Raw genomic sequence first — 22,012 nt, 5'->3', positions numbered from 1 at the left:
AATGTCTTGTTCCGCTAACGCAGAGGTTTCCAACATTTTTTGGGTCGTGACCCCATTTTGATATCACGAATGTCCAGCGACCCCATTTTTTTTTGTTTCTAAAATTAGTTTTTGATCATGTTTATTAAAAATAAAATGTACTACAAAAAAAGAGTAGCCAGGATTAGTGCACAAAGTGACAAGTGCACCACCATCTATTATGTATCCTGATAAATACAAGGATGGTGTGTGTGGAGCAAATATCTCCCCGACACAGTACCTGTTCCACCTGAAACTTTGTTAACGGATTCCAAATATCCCGAGTTTGTACATCTGCTATTTTGGAGTAATTTGGTCATTTCAAAATGTCAATACTAAAAAGGCAGCATATCAGTCTAGTGAATTCTATTTGTTATTGAGGTAACACACTGAATAAAATCCTAGTTTAAACTGTGTTTGAATGCCTCATTTCACACAGTTTAGACAATCATATCCTTTACAAGATAAAACATTACTGCTTTGGTTACATTAGGCCTGGGTGATATGGACCAATATTCATATCTCTATATTTTTCCTCAAAATGGCAATAGATGATATAAACTCCGTTTATTTATTTATTTTTCAATAGTTTTACAAGAAAAACAATAATGGGTCAAAGTCAGTGGAGAAAAATGCCACAAAGACCTTTTTATTAATCACTAGCAGCACAATATCAACATTTTGTCACTTTTGACTTTTTCCTTCATTGAGGCTGAAATGTGGTTAAATTGTGTAGTGTTGCTTTTTTCAGGGCAGCTCTGAGTTGCTGAAAGTAGTTTTTTAAGTAAATCACATTCAGGACATTGTCTCTTTAAGGATGTGTATACAGCCCCGTTAGCTGCAGCAGCAGCAGCAGATCTCAGTGACAAAGTTAGTTAGAAACACATGCAGTGTTTTCTCAAACATATTACAGTGCTTCAACGCTCAGAACTGATGGAGTTTAACAGACAGACATCTGCACTAATGTCATATCGCACACCCTTATATTAATATTATTATAACATTACTATTATTATTATTACTTTCACTATGAATAATATATCCCTATCTAATCGTACGACTGTATTATTGTTATTCTTGTAGTATTTTATTTTTCAGTTACTCGATACTCATTATTTTGACAACTCTACTTAAGCTCCTCCCACTATATGAATACATACTTCTGACGGGCACTGTACTAGTCTATTTTTAAATACAAGGATGGTCTGTGTGTGTGCGTGTAGCAAATATCTCCCCGACGTGGTGTGAGTTCGACCTGAAACTTAGTCAGCGGCTTCCAAATACCCCAATTGTGTGTATCTGTTATTTTGGAGTAATTTGGTGTAGCAAAACATTAATTTCATAATTACATCTCCCTCGGTATTAAGCGCGCTACTTCCGGTTCCATGGCGTCACCGTGTCGCAGTTTGTTTGGGTTTAAAAAAAAAAGGTCAATATTAAAAACATTTTTATATCGCTAAAAGTCATTTAAGTTAATGTTTATGGTTATTTAATATTCCGGTGATTCCAAACTTCCTTTACATCTCGGGTCACGGACTTCACTTCCTCCTTCGTCTCCATGACTGTGGGCGTGGCTGTACTGACGGTCATTAGCCGACCATATCACAAACATTCTGCTTCTTCAGACAGAGGAGTGTAACGTTTTTGTGAGCGGATGGGTCCACAACACTGCTCCACTATGATTATTGTTTGTTCTGCGCAAGGGTGAGTGTTTCTTCTTATATTATTCTATGTGCTAAGAAAGATGTTAGCAGCTACAATGTAAAAACACACACACACGGCTGATGCGCGTGCATGCACTACACCGAGATGGAATTACTGAACTCACACAAAGCCGTTTAGAGAAACAATAATTATACAAAAAATGCACAAAAAGACAACAGAAAGATGCAAAAATACACATAATGACTCCAAAAACATACATTACAGATTATTCCCAAACTGGGGTACTTGTCCCCCTAGGACAGGGGTCTGCAACTGGTGGCTCTGGAGCCTCATGTGGCTCTTTGACTCTTTTGCAATGGCTCCAATAGCTTTAAGAAAATATTTATTATAATGATAAATGACATTGACTGCACTCATTCGGAAATAGCGGCGATGTCGTTGACTGTCCAGCCACAAGATTATGAAAATCCCCTTGTTGACGCCGGCGCTGGTTCATTGGATGGACTCAATGCAGGCTCCTTCTCCTTCCACCCCTCCTCCGCAGTCTTGCAAGCAGGAGAATTAGGGCTATTCTACTCTTAAAATCAGACACTGAAATATACAGAATCATTTTGAGAATGACTACATCATTATTATGTAAAAGTTGTTGCGTTTTATCACTTCAACTGCGTTCTCGGGCGACTGTAAATATCGCGTGAACTCCTGTCTCGTGACGTCACAGTCGTCCAACCGGAGTGCACCGTGGCGCACTCAAAGCGCAACCGGTGGAGATTAGCGGACAGCGGGGCAAAACCAGATTGGTGCCGTGGCGCAGCGGAGACATATCCAGTGGAAACCCCGGGTGGCGCTAACTGACGTGTGGCCTGATGCTAACTGACGTGTAGCCTGACGCTAGTTGACATGTAGCCTGATGCAAGCTGACCTTAGCCAGATGCTAGCTCGTGTGTAGCTTGATGCTACGGCACTCACTGCCGTTGAAATGCATGGACAAAACATTGCATGATCTTGTTCTCAGCCATTTGCAAAAATCGAATGTAATAGCTGGGTTTCAACCCATAAAGGACAGTCACTGACATTTTATAACTACATATACCAAATTGAAATACTTTGACGAAAATGTTTAGAGTTGGACCAGGACCAATCAACAACACTACTTCATGCCCAAATACATTTGTATTCAGCTGAAAAAGTGGTTTTGGGGTTTAGTTACACTTGAAATACATTTCCTTTCCTACACCAACAACAAAAACTCCAAACACTATTATCTCCCTTCATGGCTCATCACTTGCTCATATTTGCTCAATGGCTTTGTAATAAAATCTTGCTTTTATTGTGTCTTTGTTACAGAATTTCATCATCACAGTTTGACCCTCAACGAGTGTTTCAAGAAGGTCCCTCGAGAGAAAGACGATCCCGGCAAGGGAGGATTCTGGCAAATTGACCCAGAGCATTCAGACATGTTTGTCAACGGGATCTTCAGACGTAGGAAACTGCCAGAGAACCATTACAGAACGCTGCTAAGGAACAAACTTTTTCAGGGTTATCAGGGCACTACAAGCACTTCTTCTGTTAATGAGTCCTGAACAGAAGTCCCTGTCGTCTACATACAACAGAGAGACCACGAGGTCTACAGAGACACCACTTGATTATGACATTGTTGCAGCAGCCTGTAATGACATTATTGGTGGGAATTGTAGCACCTTGAAGGTTTTGGAAAGCACCGCTACTGTTAGGGTCCTGGAATGTGAGATGGAGGGGATGCAGGAGAAGGAGGAGGAGATGTGATGAACCACCACCTGTCCTACGGCTACATGGACCTGTGTACCACCACCATGGACGGTACAGTTAATGTAGCAGAGCTCCAAATGCCTCTGCAGGATCTCCATCAGCATCAGGACCAACAGCATTTGGTTACACTACTGAGTTACTTCAAAAAGGAATATATTACAAAAATAACTAGTTACTCCCAACACTGGTGCTAAATAAATACATGAAATAAAATGAAATAACCCACATGGACATTTCCTCCATAACCTGCTTTGCTCCCTGGGACTGTAAATATTATTTTTTACTCTTTCACTGAAAGTCAAGGATGATGGCATCACACCAACACAGCTCACCCTAAAAAATGACAATGAAGGACAGGCTGAGGGCTCAGACTTCATTATCCCTGTGGTTATTGCATTTAAAGCTGATGTTTTCTGAAATATGGGATTAAATAAATTAATACTGAATGGTAGTAAACAATGAAAGGAAAACTTCACGTGTGAATATTTTGGGCTTAGATACTTAAAAGCTAGTGATGTGGCAGTCCAAATTCTAACGAAATATTTCATTTAGAAGCTCGTAATACTTTCACACCAAACACGGTTTCTGCGGTACTGTTGGGTGTCTACCGCGTGAAACCTTCCGTAGGATTCGCAGGATCAATAATATTTGCCTATTTGCTTCATATTTGTGTCTGAGGCAAATCCCCGCCCACCAGACTCCCAAAAAGGCGGCAACCAAGCTCTTTTTCTTTTCACACCCAACTACGGAGGACCCCAGAAAAATCGCTGCACTTTACCTTTTTTTGAAGCGGAAGATCCGTCAAAACGCTTGATGCCGGCGTTCCTGGATTCACCAGGTGAACCAGCAACGCATCCAACTTGGTGAGTTTCACTGCCTGCTCCAGGAGCTTTGCCTGGATAATGACCGCTTCCAGCGGTACCTGCGACTGACCGTTGCCCAATTCGACGACCTGCTGGGTCGAATTGGCCCACGGATCTCCCGGCAGGGCACCATCTACCGGCGTTCCATCTCTGCGTCCAAACAGCTGTCCATCTGTCTCCGGTAAGTTTCATTAACCGAAGATGCCATTGCCATGATTATTCAGACATATCTCTCAAATACACAATAAAGACATACTTCATTAAAATGTTTGTCCTCTTTAGACACCTATTCTGGGAATAAGGCCTACCTCAATATTATTTATTGTTTCAAATTAATATATTATTTGAGTAATAATTCACAAATCATTTTACTATTGGTAATTATTTTCCTCTGAAGAAACCTATTCTGGGAGATTAGGCCTGCTTCATTAATATTTATTGTTTATAATTCATATATTTAAGTAATAATTCATAAATCATTTACTATTGTTAATTATTGTCCTCTGGAGAGACATATTGTGGGAGATAAGGCCTGTTCTCTCTCATCTCATATTCCCCCCCCGCAGACCAGATACTGCCAAGAGCAGAGTAGATGTTGCAGAGAAATGTGTAAAGGCAACCTGTGTTCTGCATAACTTCCTGCGACATCTACCACAGCCAGGGCGAACAATCCGACTGCTGAGGTGGAGCCACTACCATGACTGGGGAGAGTTGCCACCAACTACTCTGGACGAGAGGCCATCAGGGTGCGAGAGATGTTCACTTCATACTTCCCTGCAGAGGGAGCTGTACCGTGGCAAGACAGCAGGCTGTCATAGTGCACCAGTGCATGCTAAACGGCTCTTTTAAGAGCCAACCACATACGTCTATAGAGCATACTTCCTACTGCATTAACATGTGTATAATTAATATGGAAAAATGGGGGGAGAAACATTTGTCATCTTCATTTTTAACCAGATATAAACAATCCATGAAACCTCACCTCTGAAATTCAGTTCAGACATTAAAGGTCTCACAGAGACATAAGGAAACTCTAAATTCTTATATGAATTGTGACGCTGTGCATGAAAGCGAAGGGTCGTGGTTTCACGTCCCACTTCAGTTTTTTTATGACATTTTTTAGGACGTATAGATGACTCTAGCGACAATATTACATTAAAAATCAATATAAATGATGCAATATCAAGTGGCAGTCACTGTCTTTATATCCAGTGTAACAGGAGGACTCTCTATGCAGCCATCCTATGCTGCTGCCACGTCTCCTCAGACACATTTTATTCATATTATTCACTGCTCGTCACATCACTAAAGCAATAAAGTGATGAAGCGACCAAAGAGTGTGACTAATTACGGGTGATTTAAGCCACTATTGTCACTGAAGACTGAAGGCACCTTTAGAACAGGCTCATATTCCTCAAACACCGGCTTATTTCACCCATTACGGTGAATAAATCACTATTTTCCGGGTGGTTGCCATGGTAGCTTAAGTCATCTTCGATCCATTGATGATGGCTTTTTATTGCGCTCATGCACGTAAGTAACCCAAGGTTTACATACTCAGGGTTGATTTACCCACTTCATACCCGCTGTAATGGAATCAGATACCCAGAGTTTCCCATCGCTGGGTATGTTGACCCAGAGTTTATGGATAGACTCAGAGTTTGTTAACCCTCCTTTATGGAATACACCTCTGGTCCATCTCACTTGGGCCTTGGCTGGGTCTCTTCTTTGCTCTCTTTCTTTTAAAGAAACAACAAAAAACCAAACATGTATATATGAATAGCTTATAAAGTCACTGTTACTTAAATATGATCATAGATATATTTTAATTAAACATTAAATGAGGTAATGATCAACATTGTCATCACTGCTATACCAAGCATTTATAGATACATTTTATTTATAACAGAATGCAAAAAAACTTCTGTTATGATCATACCCGATGGTTTGGCTGCACTTGATCCTGCAGGAGATGCCGCTGCAGTATTAGCAGGAACCCTTGCAACAGCAGCAGCACCCCCGACATCAGCACCTCCAGCCTCCACGTCAGCACCACCAGCATCCTCTCCCTCATTGTTTACCTCTGAGTGATTTTTCTATATGTATATATGTCTGCACTGATAAACAAACCTCCAGTCTCCGATAGATGACCATACACTGTGGCCCTGTCTTCCTCAACCCCCTTCACCATGTTGCTGCTGGCGTCTCTAGGTGAAATGAAGGGGTCGAGGAAGGACATGACCGCAGAGTATTTCCACCTTTTTGATGGCCCTGCAGCTGACCCACTCCTTTTCTCCTGACACTTTCTCTTCTCCATTAATGGGGACATATCATGGTTTTAAATCCTTTCTTTTTAGATATAAATCATACAGTTGTGGTCTATATAAAGCGGAACAGCAATGCTTGGGTCTGAATTCCTCATTATTATAGCTCCACAGGCCCCTTTTCTACCCCTTTTCTGATGTGCTTCTGAGAGCAACTCGTTTTGTCTCTTTAAATGCAAATGAGACACTTCATACCCCGCCCCCTCTTCAGGTGACACTCGGTTCAACTCCACCCTGCTCGGCCATTTTTGTAGTTTGATAGAAGAGATACGGCTTTGTAGCGGCGCATAAACTTTTTATTCACACGTTATTTACAAAATGTCAACAACGGAAGACTTGTCCATCCATCCTTACATGTTCGAGCCAGAGTCGGACCCGGCGGAGCGAGATGAAAATGAAGAAGATGAACCTGCAGAACCCTAACAAGTGAGCTAACACAAGCACCGAGCTAACGCTAGCGCCAAGGTAACGTCACGAAATGCATTTTAATACAGTCTTTTCGGAGACAAAAACGGCAAAATTAAATGACTAATGAAAACTTTAGACTTAAATTAATCGTCTCCAAAGATAGAAGGAATTGAACCCTCAATCAGACGAAGTCTTTTGGTAAATCCTTCTTTATACTGGCGGAGATTGCTGAAGCAGTCATCCTTGAAGTGCTTCGAGCACACAAAAATGACCTTACCCACAGATGTGGGTACATTTCCGTGAAAAATAAAACTCAACCAGGCACTTTGAAAAGGTTGGAGAGACGGTGTAATGAAGCGTGTGGGTTACTACATCCAACAACCGAACATTTTGATTTCTCCTCTTGTAAATTCAACATCCTTGAGCTTGGACTACAAAATCGCAGCGAGAAATAAAAATGGCGGATTGCTCGAAGTGTTGGGCCTGGAGTCGATGTCCTAATTTGGCAGTTCCGCTGCCAATACTGTGATGTAATGGTTCAAAAAACGTAATAGAGAATAGAAAAATCGAAACAGATTGAAAAATATGACCAAAACACAATATAAAGATATCTACGGAGCACCTGAAGAGACTAATTAGATTTTTTCTGTACTTCTAAGCACTCTAAATATACAACAAAATGCATTTAAGGGCTAAAAAAAGTGGATTCAGCATGATATGTCCCCTTTAAGTATGTCTCTCTCAGGCCCTTCCACTTTCTACGGCAGAGATCCTGTCATAAACAGCAGAAAAATAAACAATAATACGTATTAGGGATGTAACGATTCACTCAACTCCCGATACGATTCGATTCACGATACGATTTTCTCACGATTTATTTTACAAAATGGGACTGTAGACAAATGATGACTGAAAAATATTCCTTTATTTTTTTGGGGAGAATACTGTACTATTTTCCTTTTATTTTTCATTGTCAAAAGAATCCCTTGATAAACTATTCAAAATGATGCAATTTAACTAAAAATAAATCTTGAATTGAAATAATTAAAGGAATAATACAAATGAAGAAGAAGCCTATTAATTTAAATTCTGGTTCTATAGTAAACAATTCAAAACTACATAATAGTTCTTTTTCTTTTTAAAAGTGCAACTGAAAATGTATTTTGTGGCTTTTTAAAAAAAAAAAAAAAAAAAAAAAAAGTCATTTTAGTGTGTTGACGTCAGATATTTGTTTGGACCAGCAGAGGGCGCTGGTAACCCAGTGGTCGGTTGGCATGCAGATATTCCACCAGTGAAGAAGAGATGCTATGCTAGCAGACAGAGCTAATAGAAAAACGTGACTTTTACAGATATTCACGTAATATTACAGATATTCTTTCGGTGCTAAAGATGTAAAGAATCATTTATGAGCATGTTTAACAGTAAATGGCGGCCAGAAAGAAAGTAGCAGATTCCGCCCGTCACGTCCGCTTCTGGAAGGATTAATATATAGCGCCCTCTGCTGTTTAAAAAAAGTACTGCGATTCAATTTTCAGAGCATCAATGTGAACCGTGGTACCTATGAATCGATTTTTAACTGCCTTACGATTAATCGTTACATCTCTAATACATATACAACGATAAAACATATCAATCCTTACTAAATAAAATAAAAGGTTTTTTATTAATTGATATATTGCCACTCTAAATTTAATTGATGAAATTTGTTTCATAAATATGAAATAGTATATTCGTGTAACCCATGTACATAATATTACAGGATACAAATTACAATATTAATATTACAGTATACATGTACAGACTATGTACAGACTGTATATATAAAAATTGTGCAGAATTTTTATTGAATGTATATTGTAAAAATAGTAATATAAGTTAAATATTTTTGTGTGTGTGATATTATGTAGAGAACATGGTTTTGTTTTGTTGTGATGGGGAAGTAAGCTTTGCTTCAACCTGTACCCTTTCGGCTGAAAAATTGAACAACTGAGTGTTGTTTGTTCTGTACTTTTTGTTTATGAAGACTGCCAAAATAAAATTCTAATTCAATTCAATGAACCACAAGTGAAAAAAGGCGGTAAAATGACACAGCGGCCATTAGCTGCACATCCTCGCTCATTGCCGACTTTCAAAGATGAAAACTACAGAGAAAGAAGATAAGATAAGAGTATGTTTCTATACTTAAGTACGTTTTAAAAGAAATAGTCATTTGTTAAATTTCTGCCAACAGTTACTGAGTAAAATATAATTTTTTGTTTTAAATGATCAACAAACATTGTTGTGAAACTACAAAAAAATGAAATGACCAGACAATTACATGCATCACATCATAGCCGACCAACCAGATTAAAGGTAATGCACGGCGCCAAAACAGCTTTAATGCTGGTTATTTCCTCACATTTAGTATTCATAAATGTAGTTATACTTAGAGCCTTAGATTTATTTTTATTTTGAATTGAATTAATTGGTGTTATTTTATATTAAAAAAAACCAAAAAAAAAACCAATTGTACATTTTGACAAACCTTTTATTTTTTACAGATGCCTTTGTGTACAAATAAATTAAGCTCCAGTTGTGCAAATTTTATCTCTTCCTTTTTAAATTACATGAGATTTATTACAAAAAATAAACGTGAGGGTGAAAGTCACCAGTAGCTTTTACTTTGAGTACTATTTCATTGCAGTACTTTTAACTTGTACTTGAGTATTTTATGTGTTACTTGTACTTAAGTACAATTTAAATCAAGTAACAGTACTTGTACATGAGTAGGATATATCAGTAGTCTTTACACCTCTGTGGTTAAGGATCACTCCGATATTAAAAGAGGAACTTGTGATCTCCCGGAATCCACAAAATCAGAATTTAAACAAACTGTTCTTATTTCAGTTTGAGGATTGAAAGGGGGAAGAAAGAGTTTAAAAACAGGCAGGGTCCTACTTATGTGTCCAAATGCAATGACACATATCATTTCCTACTTCAGAACTAAGTATTCTGCCTTTTTATTCATGCATCCCACTAAAATAAATTAACTCGTGCAGGACTACATCGATCTATCTTGCAGTTTAGCCAGAGGTGACAAGTAATGAAGTACAAATACTTTGGTACTGTACTCAAGTAGTTTTTCTCTGGTATCTGTACTTTACTTGAGTATTCATTTTTTTTTTGGTTACTTTTTACTTTCTACGCCTTACATTTAAAAAATGAGCTCGTTACTTTTAAGACCTTCGAAAATAACATTGCGATGTAAAAAGTCTCACAAGTTTGGTAGTTTGATCTTTTTTCTGTTAAGCAGGCCTCTTAGTTTTATAGTTAACATTTTCAAGATTTAAAAAAATAATTTTATCTATAATGAATGCTAAATTGTCCAGGTGTTCATAAAGAGTAAAATATTTAATTTATTTCCATGTAACAGTTTTCTAGAAGTTCTTAAAAATGATAAACTCAAAGCTTTTCTGGGTTTTATTGAACATTTGCACTTTTTACACCAAGATATGGAAATTGCTGGTTTAAAAACCCTGGTTTATTATTGAAGCGACATTTTTTTTTACGTTTAGTAGCAGCATGAACTTTTTTTAACTTTACTTAAAAAATGGAGGCAAAAGAAATAAAATAAAAAAATACCTCATGCACTTCTGAAAAAAAAATATTTTCGGAGATAAAAAAAAAAAAGAAAAAAAAAGTCGAAAATCAATGTTGAGATTTTTGAGATTGAAGAAAAAAAAATGGAAGTAAAAAAAAAAAAAATCATCATGCACTTCAAGAAAAAAGTTTTTTTTTAATTATGTTGACTGCTTGGACAAAATGCCTGGCAGGCGGTTTGAGGAACTGGGTAAACTATACTTCAGAATTGTCAAGAAGTTCTCACTTTACGAGGTACACCATTCACTAACCAGGTCCATGATTATTTGTATTAAACTATTATTTTAGATCAGTTTACAAATTTGAAGGAAATGCACGAAATGGACAGGTCGATAAGTGAACTGGAGTAACGCCATCAGCAGAAACAGTTTGAAAAGTCAGGAAAAAAAACAGAATTTTCAGCTCGTGTGCAGCATTAGCTTAAGGAGCTAACTCGGTCATTCTGCCTCGGAGACTGAGTCCACGTTTACGCAAAAAATCTTTCAAGGAATCAATGCTCTAACAGGTAAAACAACCTAAATCTCTGTCAGACTCACTTCCTACACCGTCAGCTACGGAGAGTTTATCCCTCTTGACCTTTGACCTAATGCAGAAGTACTGAACCAATGCGTGAGTGTGAAAAGGCTTATTCAGCATGCATTGGCATAACTTCAGAAACTTGAGAAACTTGAAAAAAAAAAAAAAAAAAAGTCAACATTGATTTTCGACTTTTTTCGAAGTGGATGACGATTTTTTCCCCCCCCTCCGATTTTTTCTTTTTTTCTTCTGTGACCCTAAAAAAATATGGAAGCCCAAAAGAGTCATAATTAAATAAAAACATAATTTTCAAATAAATAACATTTGGATAAATAACAGACAAATATATAATATGGCCATTAAATTGTTAAATAAGGTAATATTATTATGAAATACGTTTTATTATTCTTAAACATCTATTTCCACAATGGCCTTTTTTTTTCATAATAAAAAAGGCCATTGTGGAAAACGACATTATGAAATAAAAAGGCTATTGTGAAAATAGACATTATGAAATAAAAAATACCATTGTGGAAATAGACATTTAAGAATAATAAAACGTATTTTATAATAATATGACATTATTTAATATTTAACAATTTAATAGCCATATTATATATTTGTGTGTTATTTATCAACATTGTATTTATTTCAAAATGTTCTTTTTATTTTTTTAATTATGACTCTTTTGGGCTTCCATAAAAAAAATCTTGACATTGATTTTCGACTTTTTTTTTGTTTTTTATTTCAATGGGGGGAAAAAAATCTCGACTTTGATTTTCGACTTTTTTTTCTGAAGCACAATATGTTTTGTTTTTTTTTCAGCCTCAGAATTTGTTTTTCTTCTGTGGCCCTAATGCTCTTCCGTACTTCCGTCACCTCTGTATATACAGTATTTAAATCATAGACATATATGATTTAGTCAGCCTAGAAGGACATAGTCTGGGACGCAACCGGAAGTCCATCACCATTTGAAAACGGTCACCAGTTAAACCGGCACACCGACCTGGACACGGTTTGAACCTAAACTTGTCATATTAGCGCCTCTGTCGATGTTTGTTTTTGCGTTATCATTGATTTAAAGAAAAAGAAACAGTGGGCAGCGTCTATAAGAGCTGGAAAGCCTGGTGATTCAGCCATGAGTTCAAAAAAGAAGGAAACACGGAAAAGGAAAAGAGAGGATGTTTTGGAAGAAGTAAAGAACTGCAAACAAAGAGGAGGCATCAAGGGTACAAAGTATATTGGAGCACATGTTGGCATTCAGGGTAGGATGGAGGTCAGTCTGTGTCTCTTTCTGTGTAAAATCTCCTCACGTCTTGTTGAAACGTCCCTTCCACTTCGGTGCAGCGATTTCTGCAGATGACGAGCCTTGTTTTGCCATTTCAAAAATGATTTCTGAGTACGGTTCCAAAGAGATTTTAAACAGCAGGGAAAATATGGAGATAATTCATGTATTTTGGCGCCAGAAAAAGAGCAGCGTCCTCATATGTGCTTTTATTTTGAAAAGAACAATTTCCGGTCTCACCATAATGAAAAACGGGCGTTTTTTTTGTCCTATATACCATTGGACAAAAAAAAAAACGCCCGTTTTTCATTATGGAGGTAGATTTGTGTCTTTATTATTCAATCAAAAAAAAATTTTTACAATTGAAAAATATTTTCTATCAAAGAAAAAAGTGTTCAAATGGAAAACCATATTTGAGACCCAAATAATTGCATTTTTTGATTAAATAATAAAGACATAAATCTACCTCCATACTCTGGTATTTCAGTTTTTTGGTTTTAGAAACAAAAATAAAAAATCAACCAATTTTTAGATGTTTCTTTATCCCTTCTTGACCATGATAAAGAAATATGCCTTGTAGTTTTTCAATTTAAAAACTAAAATCCAACACCAACATCCAATCATTTTTTGTTTTTCGATTTCCATTTCTGAATGGAAAATTCATTGACTAAAACATACACTGACCAATGTAATAATGTAATGATATCAGTAGCGTGTAAAGGTCTTTCATGTGTCGTGTCTGCAGGTGGGATATGGAAAGCAGTGGAGTCATGTATGGAGATGGGAGGCCAAAGCTTCGCCCTCTTCCTGGGCTCTCAGCGCTCATGGAAAAGGTCTCCATTGGACCCCACGGCTGCAAACAAATTCAGGGACCAGTGTTCCCAGCATGGGTTCCACTCAGCCCACATTCTGCCTCATGGGTCCTACTTGATGAACTGTGGTTCTCCTAAAAAGGGTTGGTTAAACACATGCTACCAACTTTCTACGTCTAGTCAAGCTCCTTAATACTGGACCTTTTTCTCATTTCCTCTAGTCCAGGGCTTCTCATCCTTGGGGTCAGGTCTCCATTTGGGTTCGCGAGACACTGGGATGGGGTCGCCAAATGCCTTCAAGAAACAAATAATTTTTTTAAACAATTTGAGCCCATTTTTACTTATTTTTTTGCTTTTTATCTGCAACTACACTAGGGCTGAATGATTTTGGAAAACAATCTAATTGCGATTTTTTTTTTTTTTTTTTGCGAATGCAATTATTTTTTCAATGGCCTCTTGTCATGTGTTTTTCCATGAACACAAGCAATGAATCAATCTGTTTCATAATAAACAATTTCAGATTTATTTAAACTTTAAATGAATATAAAATGTCAATTTTAAAGCACAGATCACAAGAATAAAGCAAACAAATCTATGGCTTTATAACGTCACGTTTCATGAAACATGTAAACATGTGGACTGCACTTCTTAAACACTCTCTGAACTTAACGGGACAAGAAAAGAACAAAATTGCAGCCTTTACGATTAGAAAATCACGTTTTATGATATTGTGATATGAATGCAATTAAATGTTCAGCTCTAAAGTACATTTTTTTTCAGCACTTTTGCCACTTCTGCATCAAATTTCAATACGTTTTCCACTTGCAAGACTTTTTCCACCTATTGTCGCATGTATTGACCCATTATTGTAACTTTTATGAATAATAATAATACATTTGATTTATAATGTACTTTACATTTGACTAACAAACCTCAAAGTGCTACAGTAAAATGGCAATAAAAAAATGAGTACCAAAAAGTGCGTGTGCGTGTGCGCGTGCGCGTGCGTGCATGCGTGTGTGTGTGGCTTTTCTCTGTATATCATAGATGTGTTTGAGAAGAGCCAAGCCCTGCTGGTAGATGAGCTGAGACGCTGCAGCCTCCTGGGCCTCAGTCTCTATAACTTCCACCCTGGCTCCTCCCTGGGCACCATCACCACTGAGCAATGTGTGGACAAGATAGCAGCAGCCATTAACCACGCCCACCGGCAAACACCTGCTGTGGTTACAGGTACGAGCAGCTGGGACTGGAATTAACGTCCTCAATGGGTCTTTCAAACTCATATTAATCTGACATTTCTGGAGTTTTCATATGTTATTTTAGTTTGATTTTTACCAGTAAGTGTCTACTGTAGTATGTGAATAGCTGAGGATTAACATTAGCTGTGGTAATGCAGGAATATTTTTAATGGAGATCAGACGGCATTGGTTTTATATTATATCATCCTATTTAAAAAAAAGAGATCATACTTGTATTGATGTGCAGAATAACATTTTATTATTTGTAATTGAAAACAAGAGCAAGAAAATCAAATTATTAGATAATCTCCCCCTGTAAAAAATAAAATAAAAAATGTATTCTGTTGAAAGTAAAGCATTTCAATCAATTTAAGGCAGGGATCTCAAACTTATTTTAGTTCAGGGGCCAAATATGGACCAGTTTGATCTCAAGAGGGCCGTAGATTATAGATGGTGGGAAAAAAAAAATCAATCTTAACTTTCCGTAGTTTTCAATATCAGCTCAATTCACCTAAAACATTCTAGATTTTGGTACCAATTTTGTGAGAAATTGCAAGATTTGTGGAAAAATTGAGAGTTGTTTCCACAATTGACTGCATTCGTTTGATATAAACAAAGTACAAATGCAAGCAACTAAAAATATTTTCATTAAATTGGTGAATTTACAACTGGATCATTTGGTGATTTACACAATAATTCATGTTTACTCTGTCATTTTTAGTTTCTTCTATGGGCCGAATTGGATGCTCTAAAGCAGCCAGTCTCAACTGGTGGGTCGGGACCCAAAAGTGGGCCGCAGACCTGTACTGGGTGGGTCGCGGACAGCTAGTGAAAAATAAATATGAATAGCCTAGTTATTGTCTCCCATGTTGGACTTGTCTTTTATTTTGAAAGAAACTTTTGTTTTGACAGGCATGCTGTTAAATTCATGTTGCACAGGAAAATATATGGATTTATGTTTTAAAAAAGATTATATATGTGCGTTTTTCAAGAGCTTTTTTTGAAAAACTAAATTTGATTGGTTGAATTCTAAAAGAAAAAAAGTGGGTCACGATTGATGACTGTGGTAAAATGTGGGTCCCAGGGTGAGACTAGTTGAGAACCACAGCTCTAAAGGGCCTGATTTGGCCCCCGGCCTAAAGGGATAAGCTGAGACTTTAATGGATCAATCACTGATTTGTCATTATCAGTTTTTGACAAGTTTTGACATATATGAACTCGTTACATCATTAAAAGAGGCCCTAAAGTATTTTTTAAGGACATGGTATTATATTTTAGTTACAATTCTCAGTGATTTTACATGTGGTGTATTGACGTTTATTGTTTCAGAGAGTTCATAAGTTAAGTATTTGGTCACATGTTTCCCTTGTAATGCAGTACTGGAGAACATGAGTGGCCAGGGCAGCACCATCGGTGGTAAATTCCTCGAGCTGAAGAGCATCATCGATAAAGTGAGGGACCAAAGCAGAGTGGGGGTGTGTCTGGACACCTGTCACGCCTTCGCTGCAGGTATGCACTAGTAGTTCACGGTGTGTTCTGAAGTCTGAAGCGGTTTCTATCAGTGTTTTTCTCTGTTCTGTGGAGGCTACGACCTGGCTGCAGAGGGAGGCGTGGCGGCCATGCTGGATGAGTTCCATCAAGTGGTGGGGCTTGGTTTCCTCAAAGCCGTCCACCTCAATGACTCTAAAGGTACAGCAACGACTTTAAACATTCAGTGAATGATGATAAAGCATTCCAGCATTTTGTTGCGATATGCAGGTAAACTGGGAAGTAACCTGGATAGGCACGAGGACATCGGTAAAGGTCAGATAGGAATCACAGCTTTCCGTGACATTGTCAACGAGCCCAGACTGGACAACATTCCTTTGATCCTGGAGACGCCTGGACGGTGAGACCAGATCTGTTTTCACCAATGGTTTGCAGCACTGGTTTCTCTGGTGGCACCGAGTAAATCTGTCTTTGTGTTTGACGTCCATGAGAACTCCTGCTGATTTCTAGCAGTTAAAACATTTAAAACCAATTCTAAAATAATTATTCCAGCAAGTTAATTTTGTCTTCTTTTTAAATAATATGTTAAGGTTAAATTTATTCAGACAACTTTTTTTTAGGAAATTTACTTTAATCTTTTAGAAGATCAAAGTAAATGAACTTTGATCTCTTAGAAGATCAAAGTAAATGTACTTTGATCTCTTAGGAGATGCCATTGTTGTTATGAGAGCCACACGTGAGAAAGTTAGATTCAGAGAGGCATCACTGATCAGTTTACTTTAGGTCAGTGGTTCCCAAACTTTTCACAGTCCCGTACCCCTTCCAACAGTTAACCTAAAGCCCTACTCCTGCACACTTTAAAAACACAATAATGTATTGTCAGATACAATGTAGCCCTAAAGTGAAAATGTTGCCTGAATTTTACCTATCTATATTACCTATTGAGGAATAATATATATATATATATTTTTTTTTTTTTTTTGCTGTCAGGTGAGTCTGACACTTCAACTGTGGGGTGACTAATGGTAGCAGTCAATGTAGACAGACATTTATTTGTTTCAGCTTTAACTTTTTTTCTATCCATTGTGATGGAATAAGTGACAGTCAGTCACTGGTGTCAATTAATCAATGAGAACAGTGCGACTGGTCATGTAATGTATTTTCTCACCACTAGAGGGTAGTGTTACAGAGGCCAATGACTGCTGCTTTATTAATGTTCATTGTCATCACGCTGTTTTTATTATTTATTCACGTACCCCCCAATGACAATTTGCGTCCCCCTAGGGGTACCCGTAACTCACTTTGGAAACCTAGGCTGTAAATCACACATTGATGCGTGTTTGAATATAAAAAAAGACATGTATGTAATTGTTTTTAAAATCTCTTTTTTTTGTTTCTTCACAGTCCAGGATTCGAATATGCTGAACAGATCGCACTCCTTTATTCACTGGTTGAAGAAAAATGACTTGACGTCTAAACAACACAGTTTAATGCTCGAACAGTTTTTTTTTTTTTTTTTAGAAATGTAGGTAAATATAAATCATTCTTATTAGAAATAACAGTTAAAATAAGATTATTATTATTATTATTATTAGTAATCTTGTTTCAATCGCTATTTATTATTTGTCCACTGTTTTTTTTTTTTTTTTTTTTTTCTTTTTAAGTAATGAAAAATATCCACTGATGTGCTGAGCATAACAAACCTAAAGTTTATTTCTTTTTCATTATTATTATTGTCATTATTATTAAAGTATTTCATTCATTTACAAGGTAGAAGGATAACCTAACATTGTTCTGCTTTAGTTTGTACGGTGTGATGAGTGCGTTCAGGATTCCCACCCATGTAGAAATGTTTGTACATGTGAATAATAAGTTCAGTATTTTAACAAGTACAAGTTATTGGATATTAAATACTACACTGTTCAGTGCCAGATACTGGTGTTGCAATGTTTCGTGACTTTGTAGTTCCACTCTGATTCTAAGTTTGTAATGCATACATTTCATAAAGTTGATTATTTTGCATGTTTTGTAAAACTGTTCATAAAATGTGAAAATTTTCAGAATGTACTATTGATTAATAAAATGTGCTACTAATCCAACCTTGCATGTTCCAGTTTAGTGTTTAAAAAAGGATCAAAAGGAAGAAGTTTAAAATGGTTATGAGGCTGTGATTTGACTGGTCAAGCCTAATAAATCATTGCAATTATGACATAACTGTAATTGTAATTGAAAATATGTGTTGCTGTTGGAATCATAATTGAATTGTTATTGAGTTCAGATAAATGACTTTGTAATTAGCATGGAAGTGATATAAAATTTGTCAATTACAATGTAATTAATCGCACATGAGGTCAAAGCTTAAGAGGTATAAACTCGCCATCGCTGATGGTGTAAACAGTTTTTTCATCAATAATAACAATACATTTGATTCATAAGCACTTTTCAAAAACTCTAAAATACTTCACAGTTGTTAAAAAAACTACCAAAAAAAAAAAAAAATACCAACAATAAAGGTAAATAGAGAAAATACAGACGTACGGTTGCTTTAATACTGCTTCTCACATCGGTTTTACAAAAGCGAATATGTGTATCATTCCCAGGTAGAGTCCAAATTGCGTCAACCAGGGGTCACCTGTGTGGAAGCGAGAGGACTGCCATTGCTTCCACACTGCTGCTGAGCTGCTCCCATTGGTTTTTAAAAGTGCTCAGATCGGCCGTAAGTGACACCAGTGGAAAACCCTGGCCACCTCCTCGAGTCTGAATGAAGTGTAATATTAATAATATAAACGCTATTAAAACACTAAAGATCTCTGGAAAAACATAACAGACACTGTTAGGTTGGAAATATCAACGGAGTGAACAAGTTTGTTTATGTTTTCATGCTAGGTTTTAAAAATCGCCTACCCTACCTTTAAGACATAGGTCAAAACTGACCCGTTACCATAAGAGATGCTAATAGAAAGCAAACACAAGAGGAAGGATACGTTCTATGGGGTTATTTATTAAAGGCTCAGTAATTGTGATTTATTCAGCTGTTAGATCGGGCCCAAAAAATCCAGACCCGAGCCACAGGCATACAGCCCGACTCGACCCGAGCCCGACCCATTAACTTAAATTGAAGGCCCGAGCCCGAAGCAAACCCGACGTAAATTATTATTTTATTGAACATATTGCGTATTACGTATTTTATTGAACGCATTGCGTATTTTATTGAACGTGCTACGTATTATGTATTTTATTGAACGTCTTGCGTATTACGTATTTTTTTGAACGTCTTGCGTATTATGTATTTTATTGAACGTGTTGCGTATTACGTATTTTATTGAACGTGTTGCGTATTACGTATTTTATTGAACGTCTTGCGTATTACGTATTTTATTGAATGTGCTGCGTATTACGTATTTTATTGAACGTCTTTCGTATTAAGTATTTTATTGAACGTATTGCGTATTACGTATTTTATTGAACGTCTTGCGTATTACGTATTTTATTGAACGTGCTGCGTATTACGTATTTTATTGAACGTCTTGCGTATTACGTATTTTATTGAGCGTATTGCGCCCCCTCTTTCCCCGAGTGCGCACACACTCACTGCAGTCCAAAAGGTATTTTAATGATGTGACTCAAGCCGTTATCACAGTTTTACACGCTTTAATGGAGGTCGTAGTAACACACCAAAAATAAACAATCAAACACAGAAAGAACCGTCTCACACCGTCATACACTCACACTACCGCGGGAACAGAATTGTTCGCTCTTTTCGTCGCTTACGCCCGCCCTTAGCCCAGCCTCCCAGCCAATCAACACTCAGAACACATGTAAGCAAAGACGCACATTGGCAGAGAAAGCTGTACGTAACCATGATGCCTTCTCGACCATGGGAAATCTCAGTCTCAGTTAACCACTGAATAGTAATACACACAAGCGGAACACAAGCGGAATATAGAACCCAGGTCGTTACAGTATGCAGACCAAACCAGGAGCGTGGAGCGCAGACCTGACGCAATCACATTTGTTCCCTGCGCCCCAGCAGCAAGTGAATAATATTCAGTGAATGTGAACACTGAACAACTAAACGCAACACAACACCGGCAGTATCCCGTCCCACTACTAGCAGAAATCACTTTAGAAATACCACAACAATATAGAAACTCTAGATTAATTGAAATTTTATTTTTAGGGGGGGCGATAACAGGGTTTTTTTTTTTTTTTTTGTAATTGGGAAAATATCACCATAGACGTATGGCAAAGAATATTAAATATAGAGTGTCAAAGAAAGAAAATTAAAAAGACATAAATACAAAAGCACATAGCAGAGGATGGTTTCGATCCATCGACCTCTGGGTTATGGGCCCAGCACGCTTCCGCTGCGCCACTCTGCTGATGTAATGGACCCAGTGAAGAAATATCTCTAAACAGATCATTTTAGACAGCCCAAACATTTTTAGACCATTTAATTGAAGCGGCTCGATCATAAAAAGGTTTTTGGGTGAAACTACAATCGCAACTGTCTGAGGTAATGGAGGAGTTGTAGATGACAGAAATGACAAGACAACAGCGTTGCCATTTTATTTTAATATTCTTATATGACGCAGATAAAGATTCAAGCACAGAAGTCACAAAAACGTACTTCTTTTTCTAACTTTATGAGAGTACTCTGAGATTTGAACTGACAAAGGCAAAAAGCGACCACGAAGGGACTCGAACCCTCAATCTTCTGATCCGAAGTCAGACGCCTTATCCATTAGGCCACGCGGTCTGTGTATAGAACTCCACTAGTATTAAAGAATATACCCCGTACTGACACCAGCGTGGGACGATAGGGTTAAGGATTCGATGCGTCTCTATGCCCTTTTCACACGATTTCTTGGTTTCTCACTGTAACTACTGATGAATTGCTGTTTTTAAAATAGCAATTGCATTCAGACAACAGATAAATTTGATCTTTTGTTAAACCAGCAGAGAACCTCTGTAAACTACATTAACTAAACAAGCAGCTCAATCACTAGTGCTTTAAAAACATCCATCCATCCATCCATCCATCCATTTTCATACCCGCTTATTCCCGTTTAACAGGGTCGCGGGGGTCTGCCGGTGCCAATTTCCGGCTCTCATAGGGCGCTTGGCGGGGGTACACTCTGGACAGGGCGCCAGTCCATCACAGGGCATTTAAAAACATCAGTTAATCCATTAAAATATCAGTCTATAGCATTTCTTGTTATTTATACTTTTTGAAAAAATGGTTATTGAAAATGTACAAATCGATTATTGATTACTATGTCTGTATGACAATGCATTGATTATTTCTCCCTAAAGTGATATGTTTTCCCCATGTGGACTTGGTAACTGTTATGGCAGTGGGGGCCACAAGTATGGGATTGTCTGATGCAAGAGCTTTTGTCATCATTTTGTCTTTTTTTTTGAGTCATTATGTGTATTTGTGTTGTTGTATAATATTTAACAATTTGTGTATGTTTGTTTTTGGAGTAATTCTGTACAGTGTGTTATGCCGTTTCACATATTTTGATGTTATTTTTGTCTGCCTTTGAAGCAAATCTAAATTTCCCTGTAATTGACAAGAAATTAAAACACAACAACGCTGCATGGGTATATATATCAATGCTTTATTAGCAGGATTGGGACAAGTAGATGTTTATTTCAGCCATAACTGTGTTTAAAGGTGCAGTCTGCAACTCTTATATAAGTGACTTTTTGTCATATTTGCTAAAGCTGTTACTATTAAAGGACAGCTTTACATGAAACTAGTGGTTTGCGTAAAAAAAAAAAAACAAAAAAAAACAGGCTTATTGAGCCCCCCTGCTGCTCCTGCTGTCTTTGGCAGATTGCCAGAATGCACCCGTGACCGAGCAAAAAGAACCAATCAGAGCCAGGATTGTGTTTGATGGGCTGTCTGACAGCTGTTGCTCACAGTCCCCGCCCCTTTCGCAGAACTGGAGCGCCATCTTTT

At 37.4% G+C, this 22,012-nt stretch overlaps 1 protein-coding gene and 2 non-coding genes across 6 annotated transcripts; 1 reads left to right on the top strand and 2 right to left on the bottom strand.

Moving 5' to 3' along the window:
• The first annotated feature begins 11,087 nt into the window (after positions 1–11,087).
• Positions 11,088–17,948, top strand: LOC114481639 (probable endonuclease 4). 4 transcript variants are annotated; one of them, XM_028476614.1, is made up of 7 exons: positions 11,088–11,210; positions 13,252–13,461; positions 14,366–14,548; positions 15,934–16,065; positions 16,141–16,245; positions 16,315–16,444; positions 17,449–17,948. In XM_028476614.1, the coding sequence occupies exons 2-7, from the start codon at positions 13,281–13,283 to the stop codon at positions 17,507–17,509; spliced, it is 792 nt and encodes a 263-aa protein (XP_028332415.1). In that variant the 5' UTR covers positions 11,088–11,210; positions 13,252–13,280; the 3' UTR covers positions 17,510–17,948. The 4 variants fall into 4 exon arrangements, with proteins under 4 accessions (XP_028332415.1, XP_028332413.1, XP_028332412.1 ...); XM_028476612.1 differs by lacking the exon at positions 11,088–11,210 and adding an exon at positions 12,094–12,450 and having other exon boundaries at positions 17,449–17,946; XM_028476611.1 differs by lacking the exon at positions 11,088–11,210 and adding an exon at positions 12,100–12,486 and having other exon boundaries at positions 17,449–17,941.
• A 2,406-nt stretch (positions 17,949–20,354) lies between these two features.
• On the bottom strand, positions 20,355–20,426 carry trnam-cau (transfer RNA methionine (anticodon CAU)). Its single transcript has one exon. It is a non-coding gene; the product is annotated as a tRNA-Met (tRNA).
• Positions 20,427–20,730: 304 nt separating this feature from the next.
• trnar-ucg (transfer RNA arginine (anticodon UCG)) lies at positions 20,731–20,803 on the bottom strand. The gene has a single exon. It is a non-coding gene; the product is annotated as a tRNA-Arg (tRNA).
• Positions 20,804–22,012: the final 1,209 nt, after the last annotated feature.

This window comes from Gouania willdenowi, chromosome 19 (genome assembly GCF_900634775.1).
Source record: "Gouania willdenowi chromosome 19, fGouWil2.1, whole genome shotgun sequence".
Taxonomy (NCBI): domain Eukaryota; kingdom Metazoa; phylum Chordata; class Actinopteri; order Blenniiformes; family Gobiesocidae; genus Gouania; species Gouania willdenowi.
Note: the sequence above shows the minus strand (reverse complement) of the source record. Positions and strands in the feature narration are given on the sequence as shown.

What these genes read in the sequence shown, in the direction of transcription:
- LOC114481639 (XM_028476611.1), top strand. Translation starts at nt 12,360, where the DNA reads ATGAGTTCAAAAAAGAAGGAAACACGGAAAAGGAAAAGAGAGGATGTT. An exon ending in AACACCTGCTGTGGTTACAG is followed by an intron (nt 14,549 to 15,933) that starts GTACGAGCAGCT and finishes CTTGTAATGCAG; the next exon opens with TACTGGAGAACATGAGTGGC. An exon ending in CTGTCACGCCTTCGCTGCAG is followed by an intron (nt 16,066 to 16,140) that starts GTATGCACTAGT and finishes TGTTCTGTGGAG; the next exon opens with GCTACGACCTGGCTGCAGAG.